The sequence below is a fragment of the Megalobrama amblycephala genome, linkage group LG1 (genome assembly GCF_018812025.1).
Source record: "Megalobrama amblycephala isolate DHTTF-2021 linkage group LG1, ASM1881202v1, whole genome shotgun sequence".
Taxonomy (NCBI): domain Eukaryota; kingdom Metazoa; phylum Chordata; class Actinopteri; order Cypriniformes; family Xenocyprididae; genus Megalobrama; species Megalobrama amblycephala.
The window spans coordinates 56,396,011-56,415,088 of NC_063044.1; the positions used below are offsets into that span (position 1 = coordinate 56,396,011).

The window sequence follows — 19,078 nt, forward strand, 5'->3', positions numbered from 1 at the left end:
GTTATCCATTTGCATCCCTCCCTTTGTCTATTCTTCCTTTAAGACTTGAGCCATGCATTAAGAGCATTTTGAGATGACCTACAGGTAAGAGCGAAATAATAATAAAAAAAGATTGTGCAACTATTTGTTTTGAATGTTCATTTATGTTTACGTTTCAGCCTCGGAATATTTGAAGTTTTACGGTAATTGTCATTTAATGATGTAATTTTGGATGGCATCGGTTTAGTCACGCCTCTTTGGACCCTCATTCGAATCACAGCCAGAGAGAGACCAGCAAACGACAAGCAACTACTTTCTTTCTTGGCTGCTTTTCGTTATCCTCTGTTTCCAACAAACTGCAGTTGTTTTCTTTGGCTCGTGCACATTTAAAAACGGTGAGTAATGCTGTGATTCTTTTTATGAAAGATGATATTCAAACAAAGTGACTTTTATGAAAGTGAAAGAAAAGCGACTTATGCATGCTCGTGAATTATTCGAGAGATTAATGAATTTTAGCGAGAGATGGTCGATGTTTGAAATCTGCCACATTTCAGATTTATAATGTTTTAGATTTAACAGTCTAAACACTGATTAATATCTCTTTCAGACGTCTCTGACTTTAATCTGTTGCATCTTTGCTCGGTCGTTGCCATGATTCTATATTCATGTTGAATATATATATATATATATATATTATATATATATAAGGAATATGTTACTTTTACCAGATATGAGCTTTTGTGGGAAGTTTGAGTAAGTAAGTGAAATAAAGTGGTTTAATTAATGCATAGAGAGACTAGTTGAACGAAGGGAGGGGTCAAAACGCAGCTCGTCGAAGTAAAATTTCTAGTAAACATGTGCCACAATTCTAGGAAATATACAGCAAAGATGCGTTACGTGTAATGAAGGTGTTTTGTTGAAAGACTGTTACACTTATCCTGGTATATTTGCCTTGAAAATCTTTTGCTGCTGCTCAGATATTGACACAGTATTTCAGAAGTCCTGCTGACATGAGATGACAGTGAAAAACAGATCCTCTCTAGAGGTGTGCTCTGGTTTTCAGTTTTGTTTTACCAGGACAAATAACAATGTAACTTTGTGTTCTTTGCTGCTTTTGATTAAAAAGCTTCAAATAAAGTGTTTCTAGTGTTCGGATTGATAAACATATTGTATAGTAAATTCAGATACGTCTGCCTAAGACCTTACACAAAGTGGATCATGTTACATTTTGATTTTGATTAAAGTTACATTAACTATTTTAGGATTCATAAGACATAAATATGAAGCTCTAGGTTTTGATTTTGCTTTAATTTTGCTTTACCATGTCGAAGAATTAAATATTTTTTATATTATATTGTTGTTGTTTTTTTCCCATTTGGCTGCTGTTTTCCATGCACTCACATTGAATGAGGACTGAGTTTCAAAATGAACCAAAAGCAACATAACCGTATCAAACTGGTGGTTCATACAACTTGTACACTATATGACAAGACTTCTGTTGTCATATAATTGTTAAAATGTCTTGAAATATAATGGTGAGTCTTACATCCGGGTAAATCCTAATCGGTGAGTCTTACAGGTTTGGGTCATTCAAGTCATGCACATGAATGCTGTAACAAAGTTGTAATTACGATTTTCTTTTTCGCGTGTCGGTGAGAAAACATGGCGAACACCATGAATACAGAATCTGTATTGATGGTAATATTGTTGAAATGAATGATATTAGTATTTTTAATTTACAATAAAACTAGCTAAATTGAATGTACAATAACAATAGTATTGTAAATTGTAATAGAATATAACAATTCAGCGTACAGCACCTTCATAAATTGAATAAAATTGTTGGCTGAAGAAATTGAAGGCTGAAGATCCTAATGGTGGAGCAGAAGACCACCACAGCTGCGGAGATGGGACTAAAGACCCCCGTGGTGGAGCAGAAGACCACAACAGCAGAGCGGACGGGACTGAAGATCCCCACTGTGGAGAAGAAGACCACCACAGCAGAGCAGACAGGGCTAAAGTTCCCCATGGCGATGTAGAAGACCACCAAGGCATGGCAGTGGAGCCGAAGACCCCCAGGGCAGATCTGGTGGAACTGTAGACCACCACAGCTGATCAGACGAAACTGTAACTCAGAGCACAGAGAGATGGGCGGGGGGGAGCTCAAGGGTGTCCAAGGAGCTATCAAGCAGGGTGTCCTCCATAGTCATAACGGGACCTGCAAGGTGTTTTAGGTTGACCTCTGCGGTCATCTCAGTGCTGGCAGAAAGTTCATGAAAGACCTCCTTGGTCATGTTGGTGCAGACAGGCAATTCAAGAGAGACCTCTGTCGTTATGTTTGGGCAGACAGAAAACTTAGGGACGACCTCCTTGGACCTCCTTGGAACATGAAGTTCATGGGCTGAAACCAACACAGGACTGGGCTCTGGGGCAGGAGCAGGCTCTGGAGCAGACTCATGGGCTAGAAAGGGTTTTGGAGCTGACTCATGGGCTGGAGAACAGTGTGCGGAAAAGTGATCCTCTAAGGCGACTGCGCTCTGAAGTGTGAGACCACCGGGACGCCAGCCACTCTCACCGACATCAACGGTGGGTTCGCCAAGCCAGATGCCAGTCTCACTCGCATAGGGGCCACCTTAATGGCTTCATGTGCAACGTTCATGGTGACTGGAGACTCTGGCGTGGCGTCCATGATGGCCGAAGACTCTGGTGTGGCAGCCATGTTGTAAAGAGGCTCTGGAGTGGCGGCCATATTGTGAAGAGACTCTGGCACGGAGGCCATGTTGGCTGAAGACTCTGGTGTGGAGGCCACTGTTGGAGTGCTGCGTTCCTCCTCTGTGACTCCAACAATAAAAGCAGATCCGCTCATCTGTAATGCTAAGTGGATGTCAAGTTCTAATGTCCAACTTGGATCGTGCAATGGCATAATTGAGCTGAGCGGCTCAGATGGTCCCCCCACCCCCTTTACACTTTCTGCATGTTGCAGCCGGGCAGTTCATGCCGTTAGCTAAATGTGCCTCCGATCCACAGCGAAAGCATGACTTCCTCTTGCCCACTTGAGCAGAATTAAGAGGTGCAAATGACATTTCCCCTTGTTCTGTGTTTTACTGTGTGCTGCACTGCTTGTACAGATTGTAACTTGGCAGGAATTTGAAATGGATCTAGCCTAATCGGCAACAGATTCAATCTGGCTTGCTACTGTAACCGCTCTGTAAAGTGTGAGATCTGTTTCTTGTAAAAGTCTCATGTATACGTAGGCTAAGCACACTCTCTACTAACTGATCTCAAATAATTTTGTTAGTACTGGCCCTGAACTCACATGAAACAAGCTCTCGCAAAGCAGCAACGCTCTGTAAAACTGTCTTGTGAGGAGCCTGAAAGCATTTATGGAAGGCGTGGCGTTCAGCAACCATGTTAGCTTTTGGCACGAAGTAGGCTTTTGACACATCCTCTGCATCCTTATACATTGTACCTGTGTTAGGCAATGAGTAGAAAATCCTCTGCGCTAAGGCAGTGAAGCAGTACAGCTCACTGTCTTTCATCCGGGCCAAGCATTCTCTGACTAATAGGTAATTTTCAATCTGCATCCATGTGCTGAACAGCATAGCAGCCTCACCGGGGCAAGACAGAATAAAAGTCGGGAAAGACACGTTAGCAACAGCCATCTTTATGAACAACGATAGCGAAAAAAAATTGCCTAATCCTCATTGCCAATTTGTTGTCTCTCCAGAGTTAGTAACCAATAAAGCACACAAGAAAGTAGTGAACTTCATTCATCTAGTTTAGTCTTCACTTATGTTCTCCACACATTGTCATTACACAAGACAACACTTTTCAAATTAGTAGTTGAAACACAATTTCACTTATGAACTCAGCAAAAATTATAAAGCAATGCAGATTTTTTTAGCCTATATATCATTTTGTAGAAAGTTAAAAATCTTAGAAAAGTAACATCACCGTCTTGCTCAGAGCAAAGTGATTTGAATGCACCTGATGTTGTCTTCCCAACTCATAAATACAAACTTGAATACACCATAAAAAAAAAAAAAAACATTTGAATTTCATTTTTGGGTGACCTATCTTTGAATGTTTAAGATGCTGTCATTTAGTTTATCATTTCTAATGCGTTGTAAACTCATATGTAAACTACAAGGACAAGGAAAAGGCTGATTACATTGGAGCTTACAATTTCCTGGCTTATGTCCACTATTTTTCACTATTTCTTGTCTTAGAAATGATGTTGTGTCTTTACTCTAAGAACACATTGTGTTATTTACTCATTTCTACCTAGATCATTGGACCATGCTTTCAGTTACGTAACTGATAGTTCTCAAGTTGTAATATTGGATTTTGGAGGGGTGACCGCATACCCCATTGGGACCTTATAAAGACAACTAGAGGTCATAGTGTACTGAGTCTATTACTGTCCTGGAAAATACTGCAGTGTGCTCTTTCCTCATTAGACAATTACAAGGTTATTCAGGCAGAGGTTTTGTTCATCAAGGTTTCTGTGTCTGTGTAACCATTTTATGTGACCTAGTATATATTAAAAAATATGAATTAATACATATTTCATTGTATAGCTAATCCAACCATTGAGTTACTAGAGAGCTTGTTAACTTATTAAGATAGCAAAGAGTAATCAAAACTCAGCTTGAATGTAGTTAAAGATTATTGCCGATAGCTATCTGATCATCTGTTTACACAGACTAGCACAATCTGTTGCACTGCACACTCAAGACTAAGCTCATAGTCAATAAGGAAGGAGGTAATGAAATTGCAAATTATGCTAATTGTTTCTACAGAAAGCACCTTGAAGTTTTGAACTTCCAGAGAATACTATTGAGATGTAAAATTAGTTCAAAGCCTCTTGACACAATAGATTTGGCCTTTTCAACTAGACAAGTCATATACATTTCTTACAAAGATCATATTTTGCAAGCCTGTGTGTGACCTATGCCTTTCATAACTCTTCATATTATGCAATCTTCAGTCAAGTACCAAGTCAATACCAAGTGGGCTGAACCTTATAACCGGCGGAGTCTACCTACCATGCTACTTCGGTTTCTTTGTTGTTATGTACCAGAGAAAATCATGATTCTGATCAGAAGCTGCTTGATCTGTGATGTACTGTTTCTGGATTTTTTTTTCTTTTTTTTCTCCGCAGGTTCTGGAAGAGCTACCTAATGGCCAACCTTGAAATATTGTCCTGAAAAATAACATATATTCAAGTCTCAAAGGGTTACACAATCTGTTCACTGTCACAAAACTGTAACAAATTTTATCATAATTATTATATAATTGTATCAAAAATAAATGTCTGAATTAGTTTTATTCTTAGGACAACAACTATGGGGTCTTTGTGTGTCAGATTTCAGAAACCTCCCCATCTAAATTATTTATTTATGTTTGATGTAAGACAAAAATATATACTCATGAATGCCAAAATATTAAATGCTATGGATGAATATTTGCTGAGTAATCCACTGTAGAGGGAGGTCAAAATTACAACCTTTTTACCTTTTTGGAGCCAATGTACAGGTGAAGGAAAATTACTAAAGAAAGGTGGCAGCATCATTATTTTATTTTTGCACAGAGATTGGTAGGTCTATTAGAAAAATATGATGACTTTAATAATCCTTGTTACATTTTAGGCAAATGTTGAGAGTTTGCATGACTGCGACCCAAGTATTAAAGATATTTTAATATATCCTTTTCGATTCAGATTCTTAAAGGGATCATGAATTGGGAAATCAACTTTTGATATATAAGAGGTCATCATACTATAAGAATATCCTGTAAGTTTCAGAAGTGAAAACGTTCTTGTTAGTCCAATAAAAGCTTTTATTGACACCATGCCCAGCGAATGACTGATCCTGGAATATGCCTTTAGATAAGTGAAACGCTTCCTCTGCAGAAGAAATTAACGCCTACTTCATCATTGCAACGTTAGCCCTGCCCACTGGCGTGTTAGTGAGATGAGGAGGAAAGAGAGATACAGGACAAAAATAACATAACCATATTCCTAGCATTGATCCTTTGAAAGGGAATTAATTTTCAACAATGTGAATGTCTCAGTTGAGCTTTATTTGTATTCGGTATTTCACTGTGGATTCTTTGGTAAATCAGTCGCATTTCGGCGCAGGCTTTGCAAACAGACTTTTACGATTTGGACTCGACAGTAATGCAACATGTAAGTAACTGTTTTAATATTCCAACCTTTCATGCCACGATCTAATGCAACAATGTAATGCAACACTTTTCATGATTAATTACCTTGAGAGCTATAATAGTAAAAATATGCTAAAAGTTTTCGAGAGAGTAATACTTAGCAATTTCAAATTGAAAGATGTTAGCCAATCACAGCAGTGGGCGTTTACACTGAAGTCTCACAGCAGACACGCTCCTTAAAACAGACTGTTCAAATCAGAGGGCTAAAATCAGGGTAGGAAAATTGCCTTTTATTTCTAAATTATGATAAATTTTGATGTAAAAAGCATACTAACGTTATAAGTGCACCCCAGGAAACATTATAAAACTTTAAAACAATGCAGTTCATGACCCCTTTGAACCTTTCTTTTATAATCTTCATTTTGAAGGCCCTGTATGGTATATGGGGATCTCCAACCCGATCTCACAGCAATTCGTATGTATTTAACAAGGTGGCTAATTCGTACTACCTTACTCGTACGAATTAGTACGTTTTTTGCTAAATCGTATGTATTTTACGAGTTGCCAAATTCGTATGAATTCGTACGAATGACCTACCCCTAACCCCGCCCCTAATCCTACCCGTCACTGGGGTTCAGACAAATTGTATGAATTCACGAGTGAGGTTGTAAGAAATCGTACAAATTAGCCACCTCGTAAAGTATGTACGAATTAGTCGTGAGATGGCATTGGGATCTCATTGTGGCTCCATGAATATATTAGAACAGGTTAATTGTACAGATTTTCTTAAAAAAAAAAAACTAATGTGGGTCACTTTGCATAGAGCTGATATTTATTTTAAAGATGAATTTCTGAAAAACAAAAAATTAAACTAGAAATATATTGCATTGTTTCCCTCTAACAAAACAATTCCATAAAATGTACCTGGATATTATATTTAAGGCGTTTGGAATAAAACTAAAATCTATTTTGGGATAAACGCACATAATAAGCTGTTTTCATCATAAATCTGTTGTTGGAAACCCATCATTGCAGGAGGAAACTACCATACTGGATTTGATTAGCTGTTTCCTGGTTGTGTCCTTTGATTGAACAGAAGGTCCCTGCCTCCCTGTTTTTCCTCCTGCAATTCTTTGTCTCAAGGCTGTTTGGAAATTTGGATACGTTACCAAACTATTCGTCATAATCTGACATTTCAAACATGATCTCTGTCCTTTCCTGTAAAACTAAGCTTTGCTTCCCTGTTTTTCTTCATGTATTTAGCATTTCTAAATAATCAAAATAGGTCTGTTAACTTGTATCAACTTGTTGGTTTTTGTGGTTTGGCCCAAATATTTTCACAAACGAATTTGTGCACAAGTTCAGCAGTGGCATTAAGATACTTGTGGTTTAGTTTTTGTTGGGGCAAATGAATTTGACTATTAAGAATTTTTGGTAACACTTCAGTTTAGGGTCCAATTCTCACTATTAAAGCAACACTGTGTAACTTTTTTTGTTCAAAAATGTATATAATAAGCAAGTACATCATGAATCCGTTTTCCAAACCGTGTTTTTATCTTATCCAGAATCACTACTGTTTATGTTCGGACTATTTCAAACTGGTCGTGTTGGCACCACTGTGGAGTAGCCCAGTACCTACGTGACTTGTCATAGACACAAACAGAGAGAAGTAGCTCCGGCTACAATGCTCTTCCACAAGACACATGCAGTTCTGTTTAACAAATGTTAGAGCGCCAAAAGTTCCCTGGTGTTGCTTTAACAAGTTGCTTATTAGCATGTATATTACTAGGATATTGTCTGTGTATTAGTACTTATAAAGCGCATATTAATGCCTTATTCCGCATGACCATATTCTACATCCCTTAATCTTCCCCAGTTTCTAAACTTAATTACCTTATCAAGTATTAATAAGAAGTTATTAGGAGTTAGAGGCAAAAGTTGTAGTTAATAGTTAGTTAATAGTGGGAAAGAATTGGACCCTAATCTGTTCTAAAGTGTGACCAAATTTTTATTTAGATTAAGGGAATAGTTAATGTAAAAGTGAAAACTGTTTACACACTCTTCATGTCATTACTAACCTGTATGACTTTCTTTTGGGTAAATATTTTCTTAATATCATGGAACATACAAAAATGAAATTCTTTATAAATTATTAGTGAAATTTTAATTATTCAGTGAAAGTTTTAATTCAATTCCATTTATGGTGGACTGTTCTTTTAAGGCAGTAAGTTGTATTTGATCATTTCAAGGAGTATCTTGTCTTTTTGTTTGGTGCATATAAACAATGGACAGTGTCTTGAGCTTGCTGTGCTCTAACAGGCCAAATTCATATGTCTGCCACACGTGGCTCTACAAAAACAGGAAATGACTCATTGCTGTAACTGCTACTGCTGTCATTGAAATATTAAGGCATTCTTGAATGGTAGAGACTAAATGTAAAAGTTTAAAACTCATTGTGCTCAAATATAAAACCACTGGAGAAAGTTGTGTTTGCACTTTCATTCATGCGACTTAATGCAGTTGTAACAGCAGGGATCTGAGTCAGAGCTGTCCTTGTCCTTGTGAAACTGTGGGCTGGATTCAATAGTGTGCCGTCACTGTGTGTAGGAACATCTACAGTATAGATGAGAATGTAGGCATCCAGAGTATAGACCTTGCAGAGGTCTTAGTCATTGTAGGCACATTATTTCATCTGCTGCAGGCTATGATGCATACAAACTCTTTGTTAAATTCATCTGTCAGTTTATATCCATTTAGCATGTTGTCCTGTGGGAAAATATGGGCAAGAGTGGGCATGTTATTGGTGCTGAGGTTGGTGTGATGTTTTTTAATATGCTGGTGTGATAATCATTGTTGTTTTATTCTGTTAGGTGTATCCCTTAACTTTTGTTTTGTTGGAAATGTGCATTCATTGGATCATTAAAAGCAATAAAAGGCAATAAAAGCTATGCTGCTCACTTCCTGTGTACTTTATAAACTGGAACTCTTCAGGTGATCTCTTGAGTGCAAACAAACAGCAAATTGTCACCCACGCAACATTTCCACCTCTGTACTTGTCACGCCATCCTGTTTCATAGACCATCCCTCTCCCGGACATGTCCCACAGCTGTTCTGTAGCCTAGCAACTTACCATCCAGATGGGGAGCATTTGGATTCCCTTTATCTCTCCGTCACTGCAGTGTTTATAATCACCACCTTCATAGAAACCCCGCCCACTGTACACAGGCTCCAGGTGGAGTAAAAGAGGGGGAGGTGGTTGACACAAGCAAGGTTGTGCTTTCTCGTTGAAGAACAAGCAGTGCTTGTACCCGAGCACACTGTTGCTGGTGACTAGCCCGGTCACGTCAAGGGCAGAGATGAGATTGATTTCAGGGCTGCTTGTTATTACAGTTGCTAGATCAGGTGCAGATTAGTAAATCAGCCTTTACATACCGTGCATAACTGTCTCCTGGTGATGTCCACTTTTAATCTTCTTTGTTAAGGTTGTTTATCCCTCCCACCAATATTGTCAAGGCCTCTAATATTCTGTAAATTGAGATTCTGTGTACTTTAAGACAGAATTGTTCACAGCCTTTCTAAGCTTCATTTACTTTGTATGCTTTGTGTGCTTCATGTAAAGAGTATGCTAAACATTTGGCTTGAAAGCTCTAGATAGTGATGTGAAAACGCAGGTAAACTTGTGACATTACTTTTGTTAAACTAGTTATTTGTAGCTGTTGTGGGCGTTTTTTTTTTCATCATTGCTGCCATGACATAAGTTTCCTGTTAGGTGATGTCAATGCAAATGTACATGATTCTGCCATACTGCATCAAGTTTTTTCTTTCTTGTGGTAATATTGTAAATCCTTATTGACCTCAAAGACGTAAATTGAAATCACATTTTGTCTATAAAGACCAGTTCTATAGTGCTACTTTGCATACTGCCATGGCCTAGTTTCAGATCTCTGCTCACAATATGGCTTAGTGCCTCTATTGTGGTTGTTTAGGGGCAGAGAGAGTTATTTGCCTACGCTGGCAGACTTTTCAACAGAAAACTCTGGTAGGAGGTGGAGTTAATGGGAAATTCCAGTAAATTCCATAGCTGACCTTAGTGTAGAGGTCAATGCTCATCCTGAGGTCATGTCTTCCTCCCTCTGTTGACCTTTGTCTAATAAAACATGCGAGGTAAAAGCTGGAATGGACAATTTTCCTGCCAACTAGTTCCATACAAAACAAATGCAAATATATTTATTTGTTGTATGTTGTTTTTTTTTGGGGGGGAAGAAATAAATACTTTGATTCAGCAAAGATGCACTAAACTGATCAAAAGTGACATTACAAAAAAATTATATTTCAAAAGAACAGCATTTATTTGAACTTTCTCTTCAAAGAATTCTGAAAAACATCACATTTTCATTGATAAGAAATGTTAATTGAGCAGTGAATCGGCATATTAGAATGATTTCTGATGGATCATGTGACACTGAAGACTGGAGTCATGAAAATTAACTTAAATGTAATAATATATCACAGTGTTACAGTTTTACTGGTTTTTTTTGTTTTTTTTTGTTTTTAATCAAATAAATGCAGCCGTGGTGAGCATAAAAGACATTAAAAATCTCCCCGATCTCGAACTTTTGAATAGTATATACATAGAATTGTTTAGCTTTTTATTTTTAAATACTTATTCCAAAAAATAGTAATACTAAAAATCAAGGTTTATATACACATTTTTTTATTCTTATTCTTTAATAAAAAGTACTGCTTCTACTACTACTACTACTACTACTACTACTACTACTACTACTACTAAGCTAAAAATCAAGGTATAGGTCGACATGACATGACATTTTTTTACTCAATATTTGGCAACAGATCAAGCAAATTTGTTTGTGGTGTTTCTTCACTCTTCAGGAATATACTTTAGCGGAGCATATGGCAAATTTTGGTTTGTGTTAACAATAACAAATTCTACATTTTTCTTGTATCCTTTAATGCTTTGGTAACAAAAAGATTAAAATTATTTTAATTGTAATGAAAGCCCTAGTTTCTCCTTAGCACATTTGTTTTCATTTCAGCAGGGGTGCAAGAGGAAATATCATTGCCTCTTTAGGGGGTTGGTCTTCAAATATTGTCTTTGGTAATGGGAAACCCATTGGAGTTTCAAAGGTTGAGAACCACTGCTAAAGAAACTGCTTTATATGAATAGAAGCTTCATAATTTCTTACATAGTAATGTAAAAGCATGATAAGATCTTGCTGTTTTAATGTATGTGGAACAAATGAGAGCTGAAGGGAACGTTCACCCATGCATCAGTACCTCAACACACAATCAGCTCTGTATAATTGGCCTCGTTTTCTGTTTATGGGCCATGCTGAGTCTGACAGCAGAAAGCTATAATTGCGGTGATGTAATCCATCTAAAGGTACAAAGGGGCTCATTCTCATCTGGCATCTCTCGAGGGGACCGTTTGTACAGTGTTGCTGTGGCAGAGCCGCCTGGGAGTGCCTGGAAAGCCGATTTGCCACTTCTTGGGTGCGATTTGAAATAATCAATTTATTATTTAATATGCTTTAGATGGCTCATATGGCACATCTTACTTGGTCATCCCGCTCTTCTTCCTCAATTTGTGTGGGCCGTAATGGCCCACAGGAGAGCGATGACAGTGGGGGAGGGCGTGCAATTATGCATTCAGTGCCATTTCCTGCTGTGATTACTGGGGATGCTTGACCCTTCGCAGGCCATTTGTGTTAACATGCAGCGCTCCGGCGCTCAGTGCATTAGTTAACAGATCCCACAACCGAGTCCTTCACGAACCTCTAGTGGCCTGACCAAATGCTCTGCCTGCAGAGCAGGTTTGTAATATATTTCTGGACAGGGGGGATCTGTCAGATAGGGCTAACAAAGGCTGAGCGTGGCCTGCAGCATCAACAGTGAACGATCGCATTACTGTCGCAAATGGGAGCTGTGGCCTGCGGCCGCTGGAGGTTATGTTTCAATGCTGGTGATTAACAGGTAATACTGAAAGATAAAATCAAAGGGCAAACACAGTTGACATTCAGTCTGTTTAAAATTGTATATGAATAATATTATGAATAATTAACATTAACATAATTAATCATTTGAAATGAGAGACACAGTGGAGCTTGTATACAGAATATTATACCAGTATTTATTTAGAAGCAGGAAAAGAAAATACAGGCTTTATATCTCATGTTTCAATAGTAAAGTAACTAATTGCTGATCCGAGTCATCCAGTGTTGGGTTGTCAGGTGGCTCCCTCACGCTCTTACATCCACTGCTGTGTACACTAGAGACATTGAGTTAGCCGAGATCTGTGTCAGTATCACAGGCCAGCCATCAGAGGAATTGCATTATTTTTGTCTGTTTTTCAGCAGTAGAAAATTCTCAAAAGGAAGGGAATCGGGTATTTGTTTGTGATGAACAAATACCACATCATCTTATTGATTGCTGTACCTGTGAACTCACTGGAGATTATGGACAAATTGTGATTGTGACCATTTTGGATAATTTTATGTTGAGGGTTGCTTGTAATATACCCAGTAAGTTATGTTAACAAGATTGAAAATTGTGAAAATTGACTTGATTAATTACTAGAACATAACTGCATATATCAATGGTTGCTGGGGATGGTTGGGGGGGGAAATAATGCCATCTGTCAAATACATTTTTTTACTTTATTTTGTGTGTTCTATTTTTGGGCCAGTGAATCACACTCAAAAAAGCTGTACAAAAATAACTTACTATCGATCGCCACTTCCTGCAGACTGGGCTGTCTAACAGCCTGTCTTTCTTACGGAATCCAAAAAACTCCCACAGTGGTGAGTTCAATTTGATGTTTTTCAGGTGTGGTTAGAGTGTTTCGCTTTCATTTCCTCCTTTTGTCACAAAATTTTGTGCAGCAGTAGAAGCTAAACACTGTGTCGTTGTCTTTTTTTTCTGTTTCATGATGGGTGTCAACCATATAGTTGCTGGCGCTGAATTATTTATGATATTATCCTATGTGTAGGATTAACATGATGATAATAATATTCCATTTTATTGAATATCACATCATCAATACTTTTATATATTGCAACACCTCAAGTCATAATATAAAAATTTTCACCCCGGCCTACATTTCACAGAAATCCATTTTGCAGTCACGTTTATCACTCTGTCCTCGGGAGACAGAACCTGTTCTTGTGTGCTATTTGCACTATTTTTGTTTTCGGTTCATGTACACATGCAGACAATTGGTATGTGTGTTTTTTATTTTATTTTTTATTTTAAAGGGAAATACATATTTCAGTTTTAAAAAGTAAAGCTTCTCGCCTTTTCTGCCTTCCCAGTGTCCTCTGAGTGTCCCACCGTCATCATGTCTTCAGAAGCATCATCTCCTGTGAAGGCCACCACCCCTCCTCTGTCCCCGCTGTCGCCGATCTCTCCGGTGTCCCCCAGCTCTCTGCGTCTGCCTGCCTGCCGCCACAGAGACCGGTCGCCCTCCCCCATGAGGGGCTACCTGATTCCCAGCCCCCTGCCAACCCGCCGCAACCGCACATGCTCAGCGTGAGTACAGCAGCACATCATCCACAGAACCATCGACTGTTTTTGATTTCATATGCATGTATCTATACCAGGGATGTCCAATCCTACTCCTGGAGGGCCACTGTCTTGCAGATTTTAAGCTCCAACACCAATTAAACTCACCTGAACCAGCTAATCAAGGTCTTACTACTATACTAGAAACTTCCAGACAGGCAAGGTGGAGCTAAACTCTACAGGACAGTGGCCCTCCACTACCAAGTTTGGACACCCCTGCTCTATACACAATACTGTTCAAATGTTTGGGCTTTAGTAAGATATTTTTTTTTAATGCTCAAAAAATATAATAAAAATTTAAGTAGTTTCTATTTGAAAATATTTTAAAATGTAATTTATTCCTGTGATGGCAAAGCTGAATTTTCAGCATCATTACTCCAGTCTTCAGTGTCACATGATCCTTCAGAAATGATTGATTTCTGAAGTTTTCTGCTGATTTGCTGCTCAATGAACTTTTCTTATTATCACTGTTGAAAAAAGTTGTGCTGCTTAATTTTGTGGAAAAGGTGATAAATTTTTACAAAAGTGCAAAATAATAGTTTAATTCAAATAGAAAGCTTTTTTAAACATTATACATTTTTTACATTATAAAGTGCTTTATATAATATATAACATTTTCCTCTCCCCCGACAGTGCAGCGCGTGCAGCTGAGGGGCCGGTCTTCAGTGGGGTCTGCAAGTGCTTTTCACGTTCCAAAGGACACGGTTTCATCACACCATCAGATGGAGGCAATGACATCTTTGTGCACATATCTGAGTGAGTTCACTGGGCAAACATCTTCAGCCTTCAACAAGATTTCATGCTCCTACATCAAAGCCAACACACATTCCACCACAAACCCAGCTGAATCTGAATCACAAGTATTAACAACACCTTGATTATCAGTGAAGCAGATGTAAACTGTTGTGGAAATTTTTCACTTTTGTTGTCTTTTGAGTGTAGAATCTTTAGTACTTCTATTCCGTAGCTGCGCCGCATACACCTGACCCAACTTCCAAGTTGCTCTTTGCAGAAATTAAGTTTCATTTACGGCCGGGAGATCACTGGTCACGAGTCTCAGTTAATTGAAAAATACATGCACATTTAAATCTTAGTTGAGTAAAAATCAGTGTCATTCAAGTCTTCTGCACCGTGATATGTGACCCTGGACCACAAAACCACTCATAAGTTGCACGGGTATATTTGTAGCAATAGCTAACAATACATTGTGTGGGTCAAAATTATTGATTTTTCTTTGCCAAAAATCATTAGGATATCAAGATCATGTTCCATGGTAAATTTCCTACCTTAAATATGTCAAAAATGTATTTTTGTTAGTGGATAAGGACTTAATTTGGACAACTTTAAAGGCGATTTTCTCAATATTTTGATTTTTTTTTTTTTGCACCCTCAGATTCCATATTTTCAAATAGTTGTATCTCGGCCAAATACTGTTTATCCTAACAAACCATGCATCAGTGGAAAACTTATTTATTCAGCTTTCAGATGACGTATAAATCTCAATTTCAAAAAATTGACCCTTATGACTGGTTTTGTGGTCCGGTATCACATATGTTCTGGTGATTTAGTTTGTAAGGATCTAAGCTAATCATATGACTGTTAGTTATACTGTGTTAAGCACTTTTTGGGTCTTTGGCCTTACATAAAATATTTCTATCACAAAGCACTATCAACGTTAATATGCAGCCCAAATTAGCTCATAAATGTTAGTGGTCCCACTGTATTTGAACTGATCATGAAGGAGGGGCTTTTGGTAATAGAAACATGTGGAGTTTGTGAAAGGTTTTGGGGTCAGGGGTAAGTTAAATACTTGAGTGTGAGAGATAAGACTGCTAGACTGGCTTCTTTCAGATCAAGTGTGTTTGACTAGTGGAAAAACAGATAGATTTGCCAGCTGCCCGCTGTTCAAACATTCAGTACATCAAATTATGTTATGATTCACAGAATGTTGGAAACTCACAGATGAGCATTTACACCTTTTTGCCTATATATATATATATATATATATATATATATATATATATATATATATATATATATATATATATATGCACATTTCCAATCTGAAATGTGCACTTTTTAAACACGTCTTTGCACTTACTGGATTTAGTCAAACACGTTTTGCTGATGATCTCCATTCTTCCAACAGCATCGAGGGTGAATATGTGCCTGTGGAAGGAGATGAAGTTAGCTACAAGATCTGCTCTATTCCACCCAAACATGAGAAGATCCAGGCCGTCGAGGTGACCATCACTCATTTAGCACCAGGCACAAAGCATGAGACCTGGTCAGGAGTGGTGTTCGAATCATGAGGTCCTTAAGAAGTGCAGCTCTCTGACTCGGAACTGTATGATATATCAAAAAGGGTTTCTGTTTCTTTTCTGGAGGTTTGGGGGGGGAACAGGGCTGAATAAATGAATGCCTTTAAGTGCTGTGTGTGACAAGATGGCACAACTCCAAGACAAATGTAAATGTCTTTTTTCCTTTATTTAGGTTCAGGAAAGGAGTTTGTTTGAAATTCTCTTTATTATTTGGTCTGTGTTTGATTATGTGGCATGAACAGCAGTCAGTTGTACTTACATTAACCATCTTTGAATTGCTGATTGATTTGAATACTCTTAAGAACTGATCGTGCATTCTTAACAGGAAGCCTTAACGCATATCTAATATGTAGATTTCCCTGTTTTTTTTCATTCACTGAAAAAAAAAAAAAAAACATGTTCACCATGTATGTTTACATTGTGAAAATATATCATTTTGATCATTGATCATTTTTCATGTGTATGTGATTCCTGCTTCAAAGAAAGACAATAAAATATTCTTCAAATTGTCATATTTATTTTATAACTTCCTCAGACAACATTAAGGTTTTATGTAGAAATTATCTCAATATTTTTTTTCTAATTTTACTACATATAACAGTGTAAACAATTTGCAGGTTTTTTGTAGTTGTTAATATGGGTATCAACAATACACATTTCTCAATTAAATACTAACTTTGCCGAGTACAAACAGACACAGCTTTTACATCTCGAGTCACTGTTGCTGCCTGTCCACAACATTAAAAAGGAACATTTAAAAGGCATCCAAAACATTTCTACATTACACTGACATGGGACACAATATCACAAAGGAATAACACTGTTAGAGAGTTTGTGATTTTATACATTTATATTTGAAGAGTTAATGTCAGTTAAATAAGGAACTGATTCGGCTGTAAACAACGTGGTCTTCACTAACAAAGCTTACACAATGAGCATTGCATAATCTCACTACATTAAGTACATACTGGGGTTTATTTAAAAAGGAAAGGACGACTGAAACAAACCAAGCTGAAGGGATGTTCACTCTTTCAGCTTGGAGCAACTGGAACAGGAGAATCACCCCAAGGATGATAACCATTTATAGGCTGTGATAGCCATTAAGTAAAGATGACCTTGTAGATGTTATCTACCACATACCTTTTTATTACATGGCCTGTAATAAGAAACATGAGGGGATCATGTTCACCTGAGCAGAGAATGGACGCTAAGCTGAGCGGCCCCAAGCTTGTGCTTTTAAAACGTGTTCTGGCGGATTTCTGTTCTATCAGGTAGACGTTCGGCTGTTAAAATATATATCTTTCATTGTCAATTATGAAATCCTGTTAATGCTGCAACATAAGCCCTCACATTACCACAGCAGGTTGTGCTTTAAATGTTTTGTGCTGGCATCATTCTGTTCATCTCACTGGGATTCAAATCAGAGGCTTCGCATCACAGTAACGACAATGGCTCTTTATGATTGAGGAACATTACAGTAAAACAGCCACCTCAATAAAAGGGACTTTCTGATTGCTTGAAGGTTATTGGCTCAACAGACATCCTGTTTAAATGGGAATAGAGGCTCTATAGTTCTCTGTACCTTCTCACTTTTTCCAGCTTTCCATCAGCTCTCTCCAGCGCCTCGAGACGCAATCAGTCCAACAATGCTTCCACGACTTGTCTTTCACACATGCTTTTAATTCAGAGAGGACCGTAATATTCAGGTACTCATTCAATCTGTCGTCATGCAAAATTACAAACTAGACATTTCCAGTGCAGCCATTTCTTTATAGATACTAAAATAGTTCTATTTTAGCTTAATAAATGATATAATTAATAAGACAGTAGTAACTACTTTCATGTAGTTTTAATGTCATACACAGTGACCACTCATCTTTTCATGTTAACTTCCAAAAGCTCAGACCCGGACTGTTTTTATTTGACATATACAGGGAAATAAGAAATATTGCAATCCTGTACTATCTCTGAGGTCTCTATTGCTTTATTCAACTGACTTTCAAATCAAAGGACTTTTTGTGAAACTTTCTGGTCTTGAATAACCTTACTGTTCACAAACGAAGTTGCGACATCAGCAAGAGAGATTTTTTTTTAATATATCATTTGAGTGATGCTGAATTGGGGGCAATACTATTGGGATAATTCCTGTATACTCCTTCAGATCTTCAATCTGCCCACCCTTGGTAAAAGAAAAAAAAAGGGAGGTGGGGGGGCAATGTAGCAGCAGGGCAAAATCTGCATCAGCTAAATAAAAAGAGATAGAAAACAGATTTTTTTTACTTCTTAATTAGACATGACAGGAAGAGAGCGGACGGAAAGAGAGAGAAAGACGGTGATCAATTAATTGTGACAGGCTGGTATAAACCCTTGAGTGGGCTTGGACCCCTATATGTTTCATAATCAAGGCCGACCTGGCAGCCAGAACTCTATTTATGCTCAGCCAGAACGTCGTTCAGGATGTTCAGGAGCTGATGGACATGGTACTCCTTGAAGACAAGAGCGGGGCGGAAACGGATGGACCTTTCTCCACAGGAACCCAAAAACACACCTGGTCAGATAAACAGAAGATTTTTATTTTAGAGAGCATAAAGCCTCTGCATCTTGTGCAGACAGAGTCTAAAATTATCACTATTTGTTGTTGTTATTATTATTTTGTTGTATTTTATAAATGTAATAATAACAACAGTGTTAATTTTAGACCTTGTTCGCACCATGTACACTCTAAAAACTAATTCAGGGGACCTTTAGTCATTACTTATATATATTGTTGTGAAATAAAAAAAATCAAGTTCTGAAATGCTGTTAGACTTTTTACTTGTAATTGTTATTTTACTGAGCTTGGATGACACACAAATTATGCCTATTGATTCGATATACTATCATGACTTGTCAGTTTAAAAGAGTAAATGCTAAAATTAAGTGTTATATAATTTTTTTTGCACAAGATTAATGGTAAGGGAGATTTAGCAGTAATTAGTGTTTTGTTATGCTAATTTAGAAGAGTTTCTGTTAATGTGGGCTTTTGGAGA

General features: G+C 37.7%; 2 protein-coding genes across 3 annotated transcripts in view; one reads left to right on the forward strand and one right to left on the reverse strand.

Moving 5' to 3' along the window:
• The first annotated feature begins 216 nt into the window (after window positions 1-216).
• carhsp1 (calcium regulated heat stable protein 1) lies at window positions 217-16,561 on the forward strand. The gene is made up of 4 exons (XM_048203138.1): window positions 217-374; window positions 13,479-13,695; window positions 14,362-14,484; window positions 15,878-16,561. The coding sequence occupies exons 2-4, from the start codon at window positions 13,505-13,507 to the stop codon at window positions 16,038-16,040; spliced, it is 477 nt and encodes a 158-aa protein (XP_048059095.1). The 5' UTR covers window positions 217-374; window positions 13,479-13,504; the 3' UTR covers window positions 16,041-16,561.
• The window catches only part of abat (4-aminobutyrate aminotransferase), a 33,663-nt gene continuing 31,134 nt past the window's right edge, over window positions 16,550-19,078 (reverse strand). For both annotated transcript variants that reach the window (XM_048203077.1, XM_048203085.1), the window contains exon 16: window positions 16,550-18,597. In XM_048203077.1, the coding sequence (XP_048059034.1) occupies window positions 18,476-18,597 (122 nt within the window). In that variant the 3' untranslated portion in view covers window positions 16,550-18,475. The remainder of the gene's footprint in view (window positions 18,598-19,078) is intronic.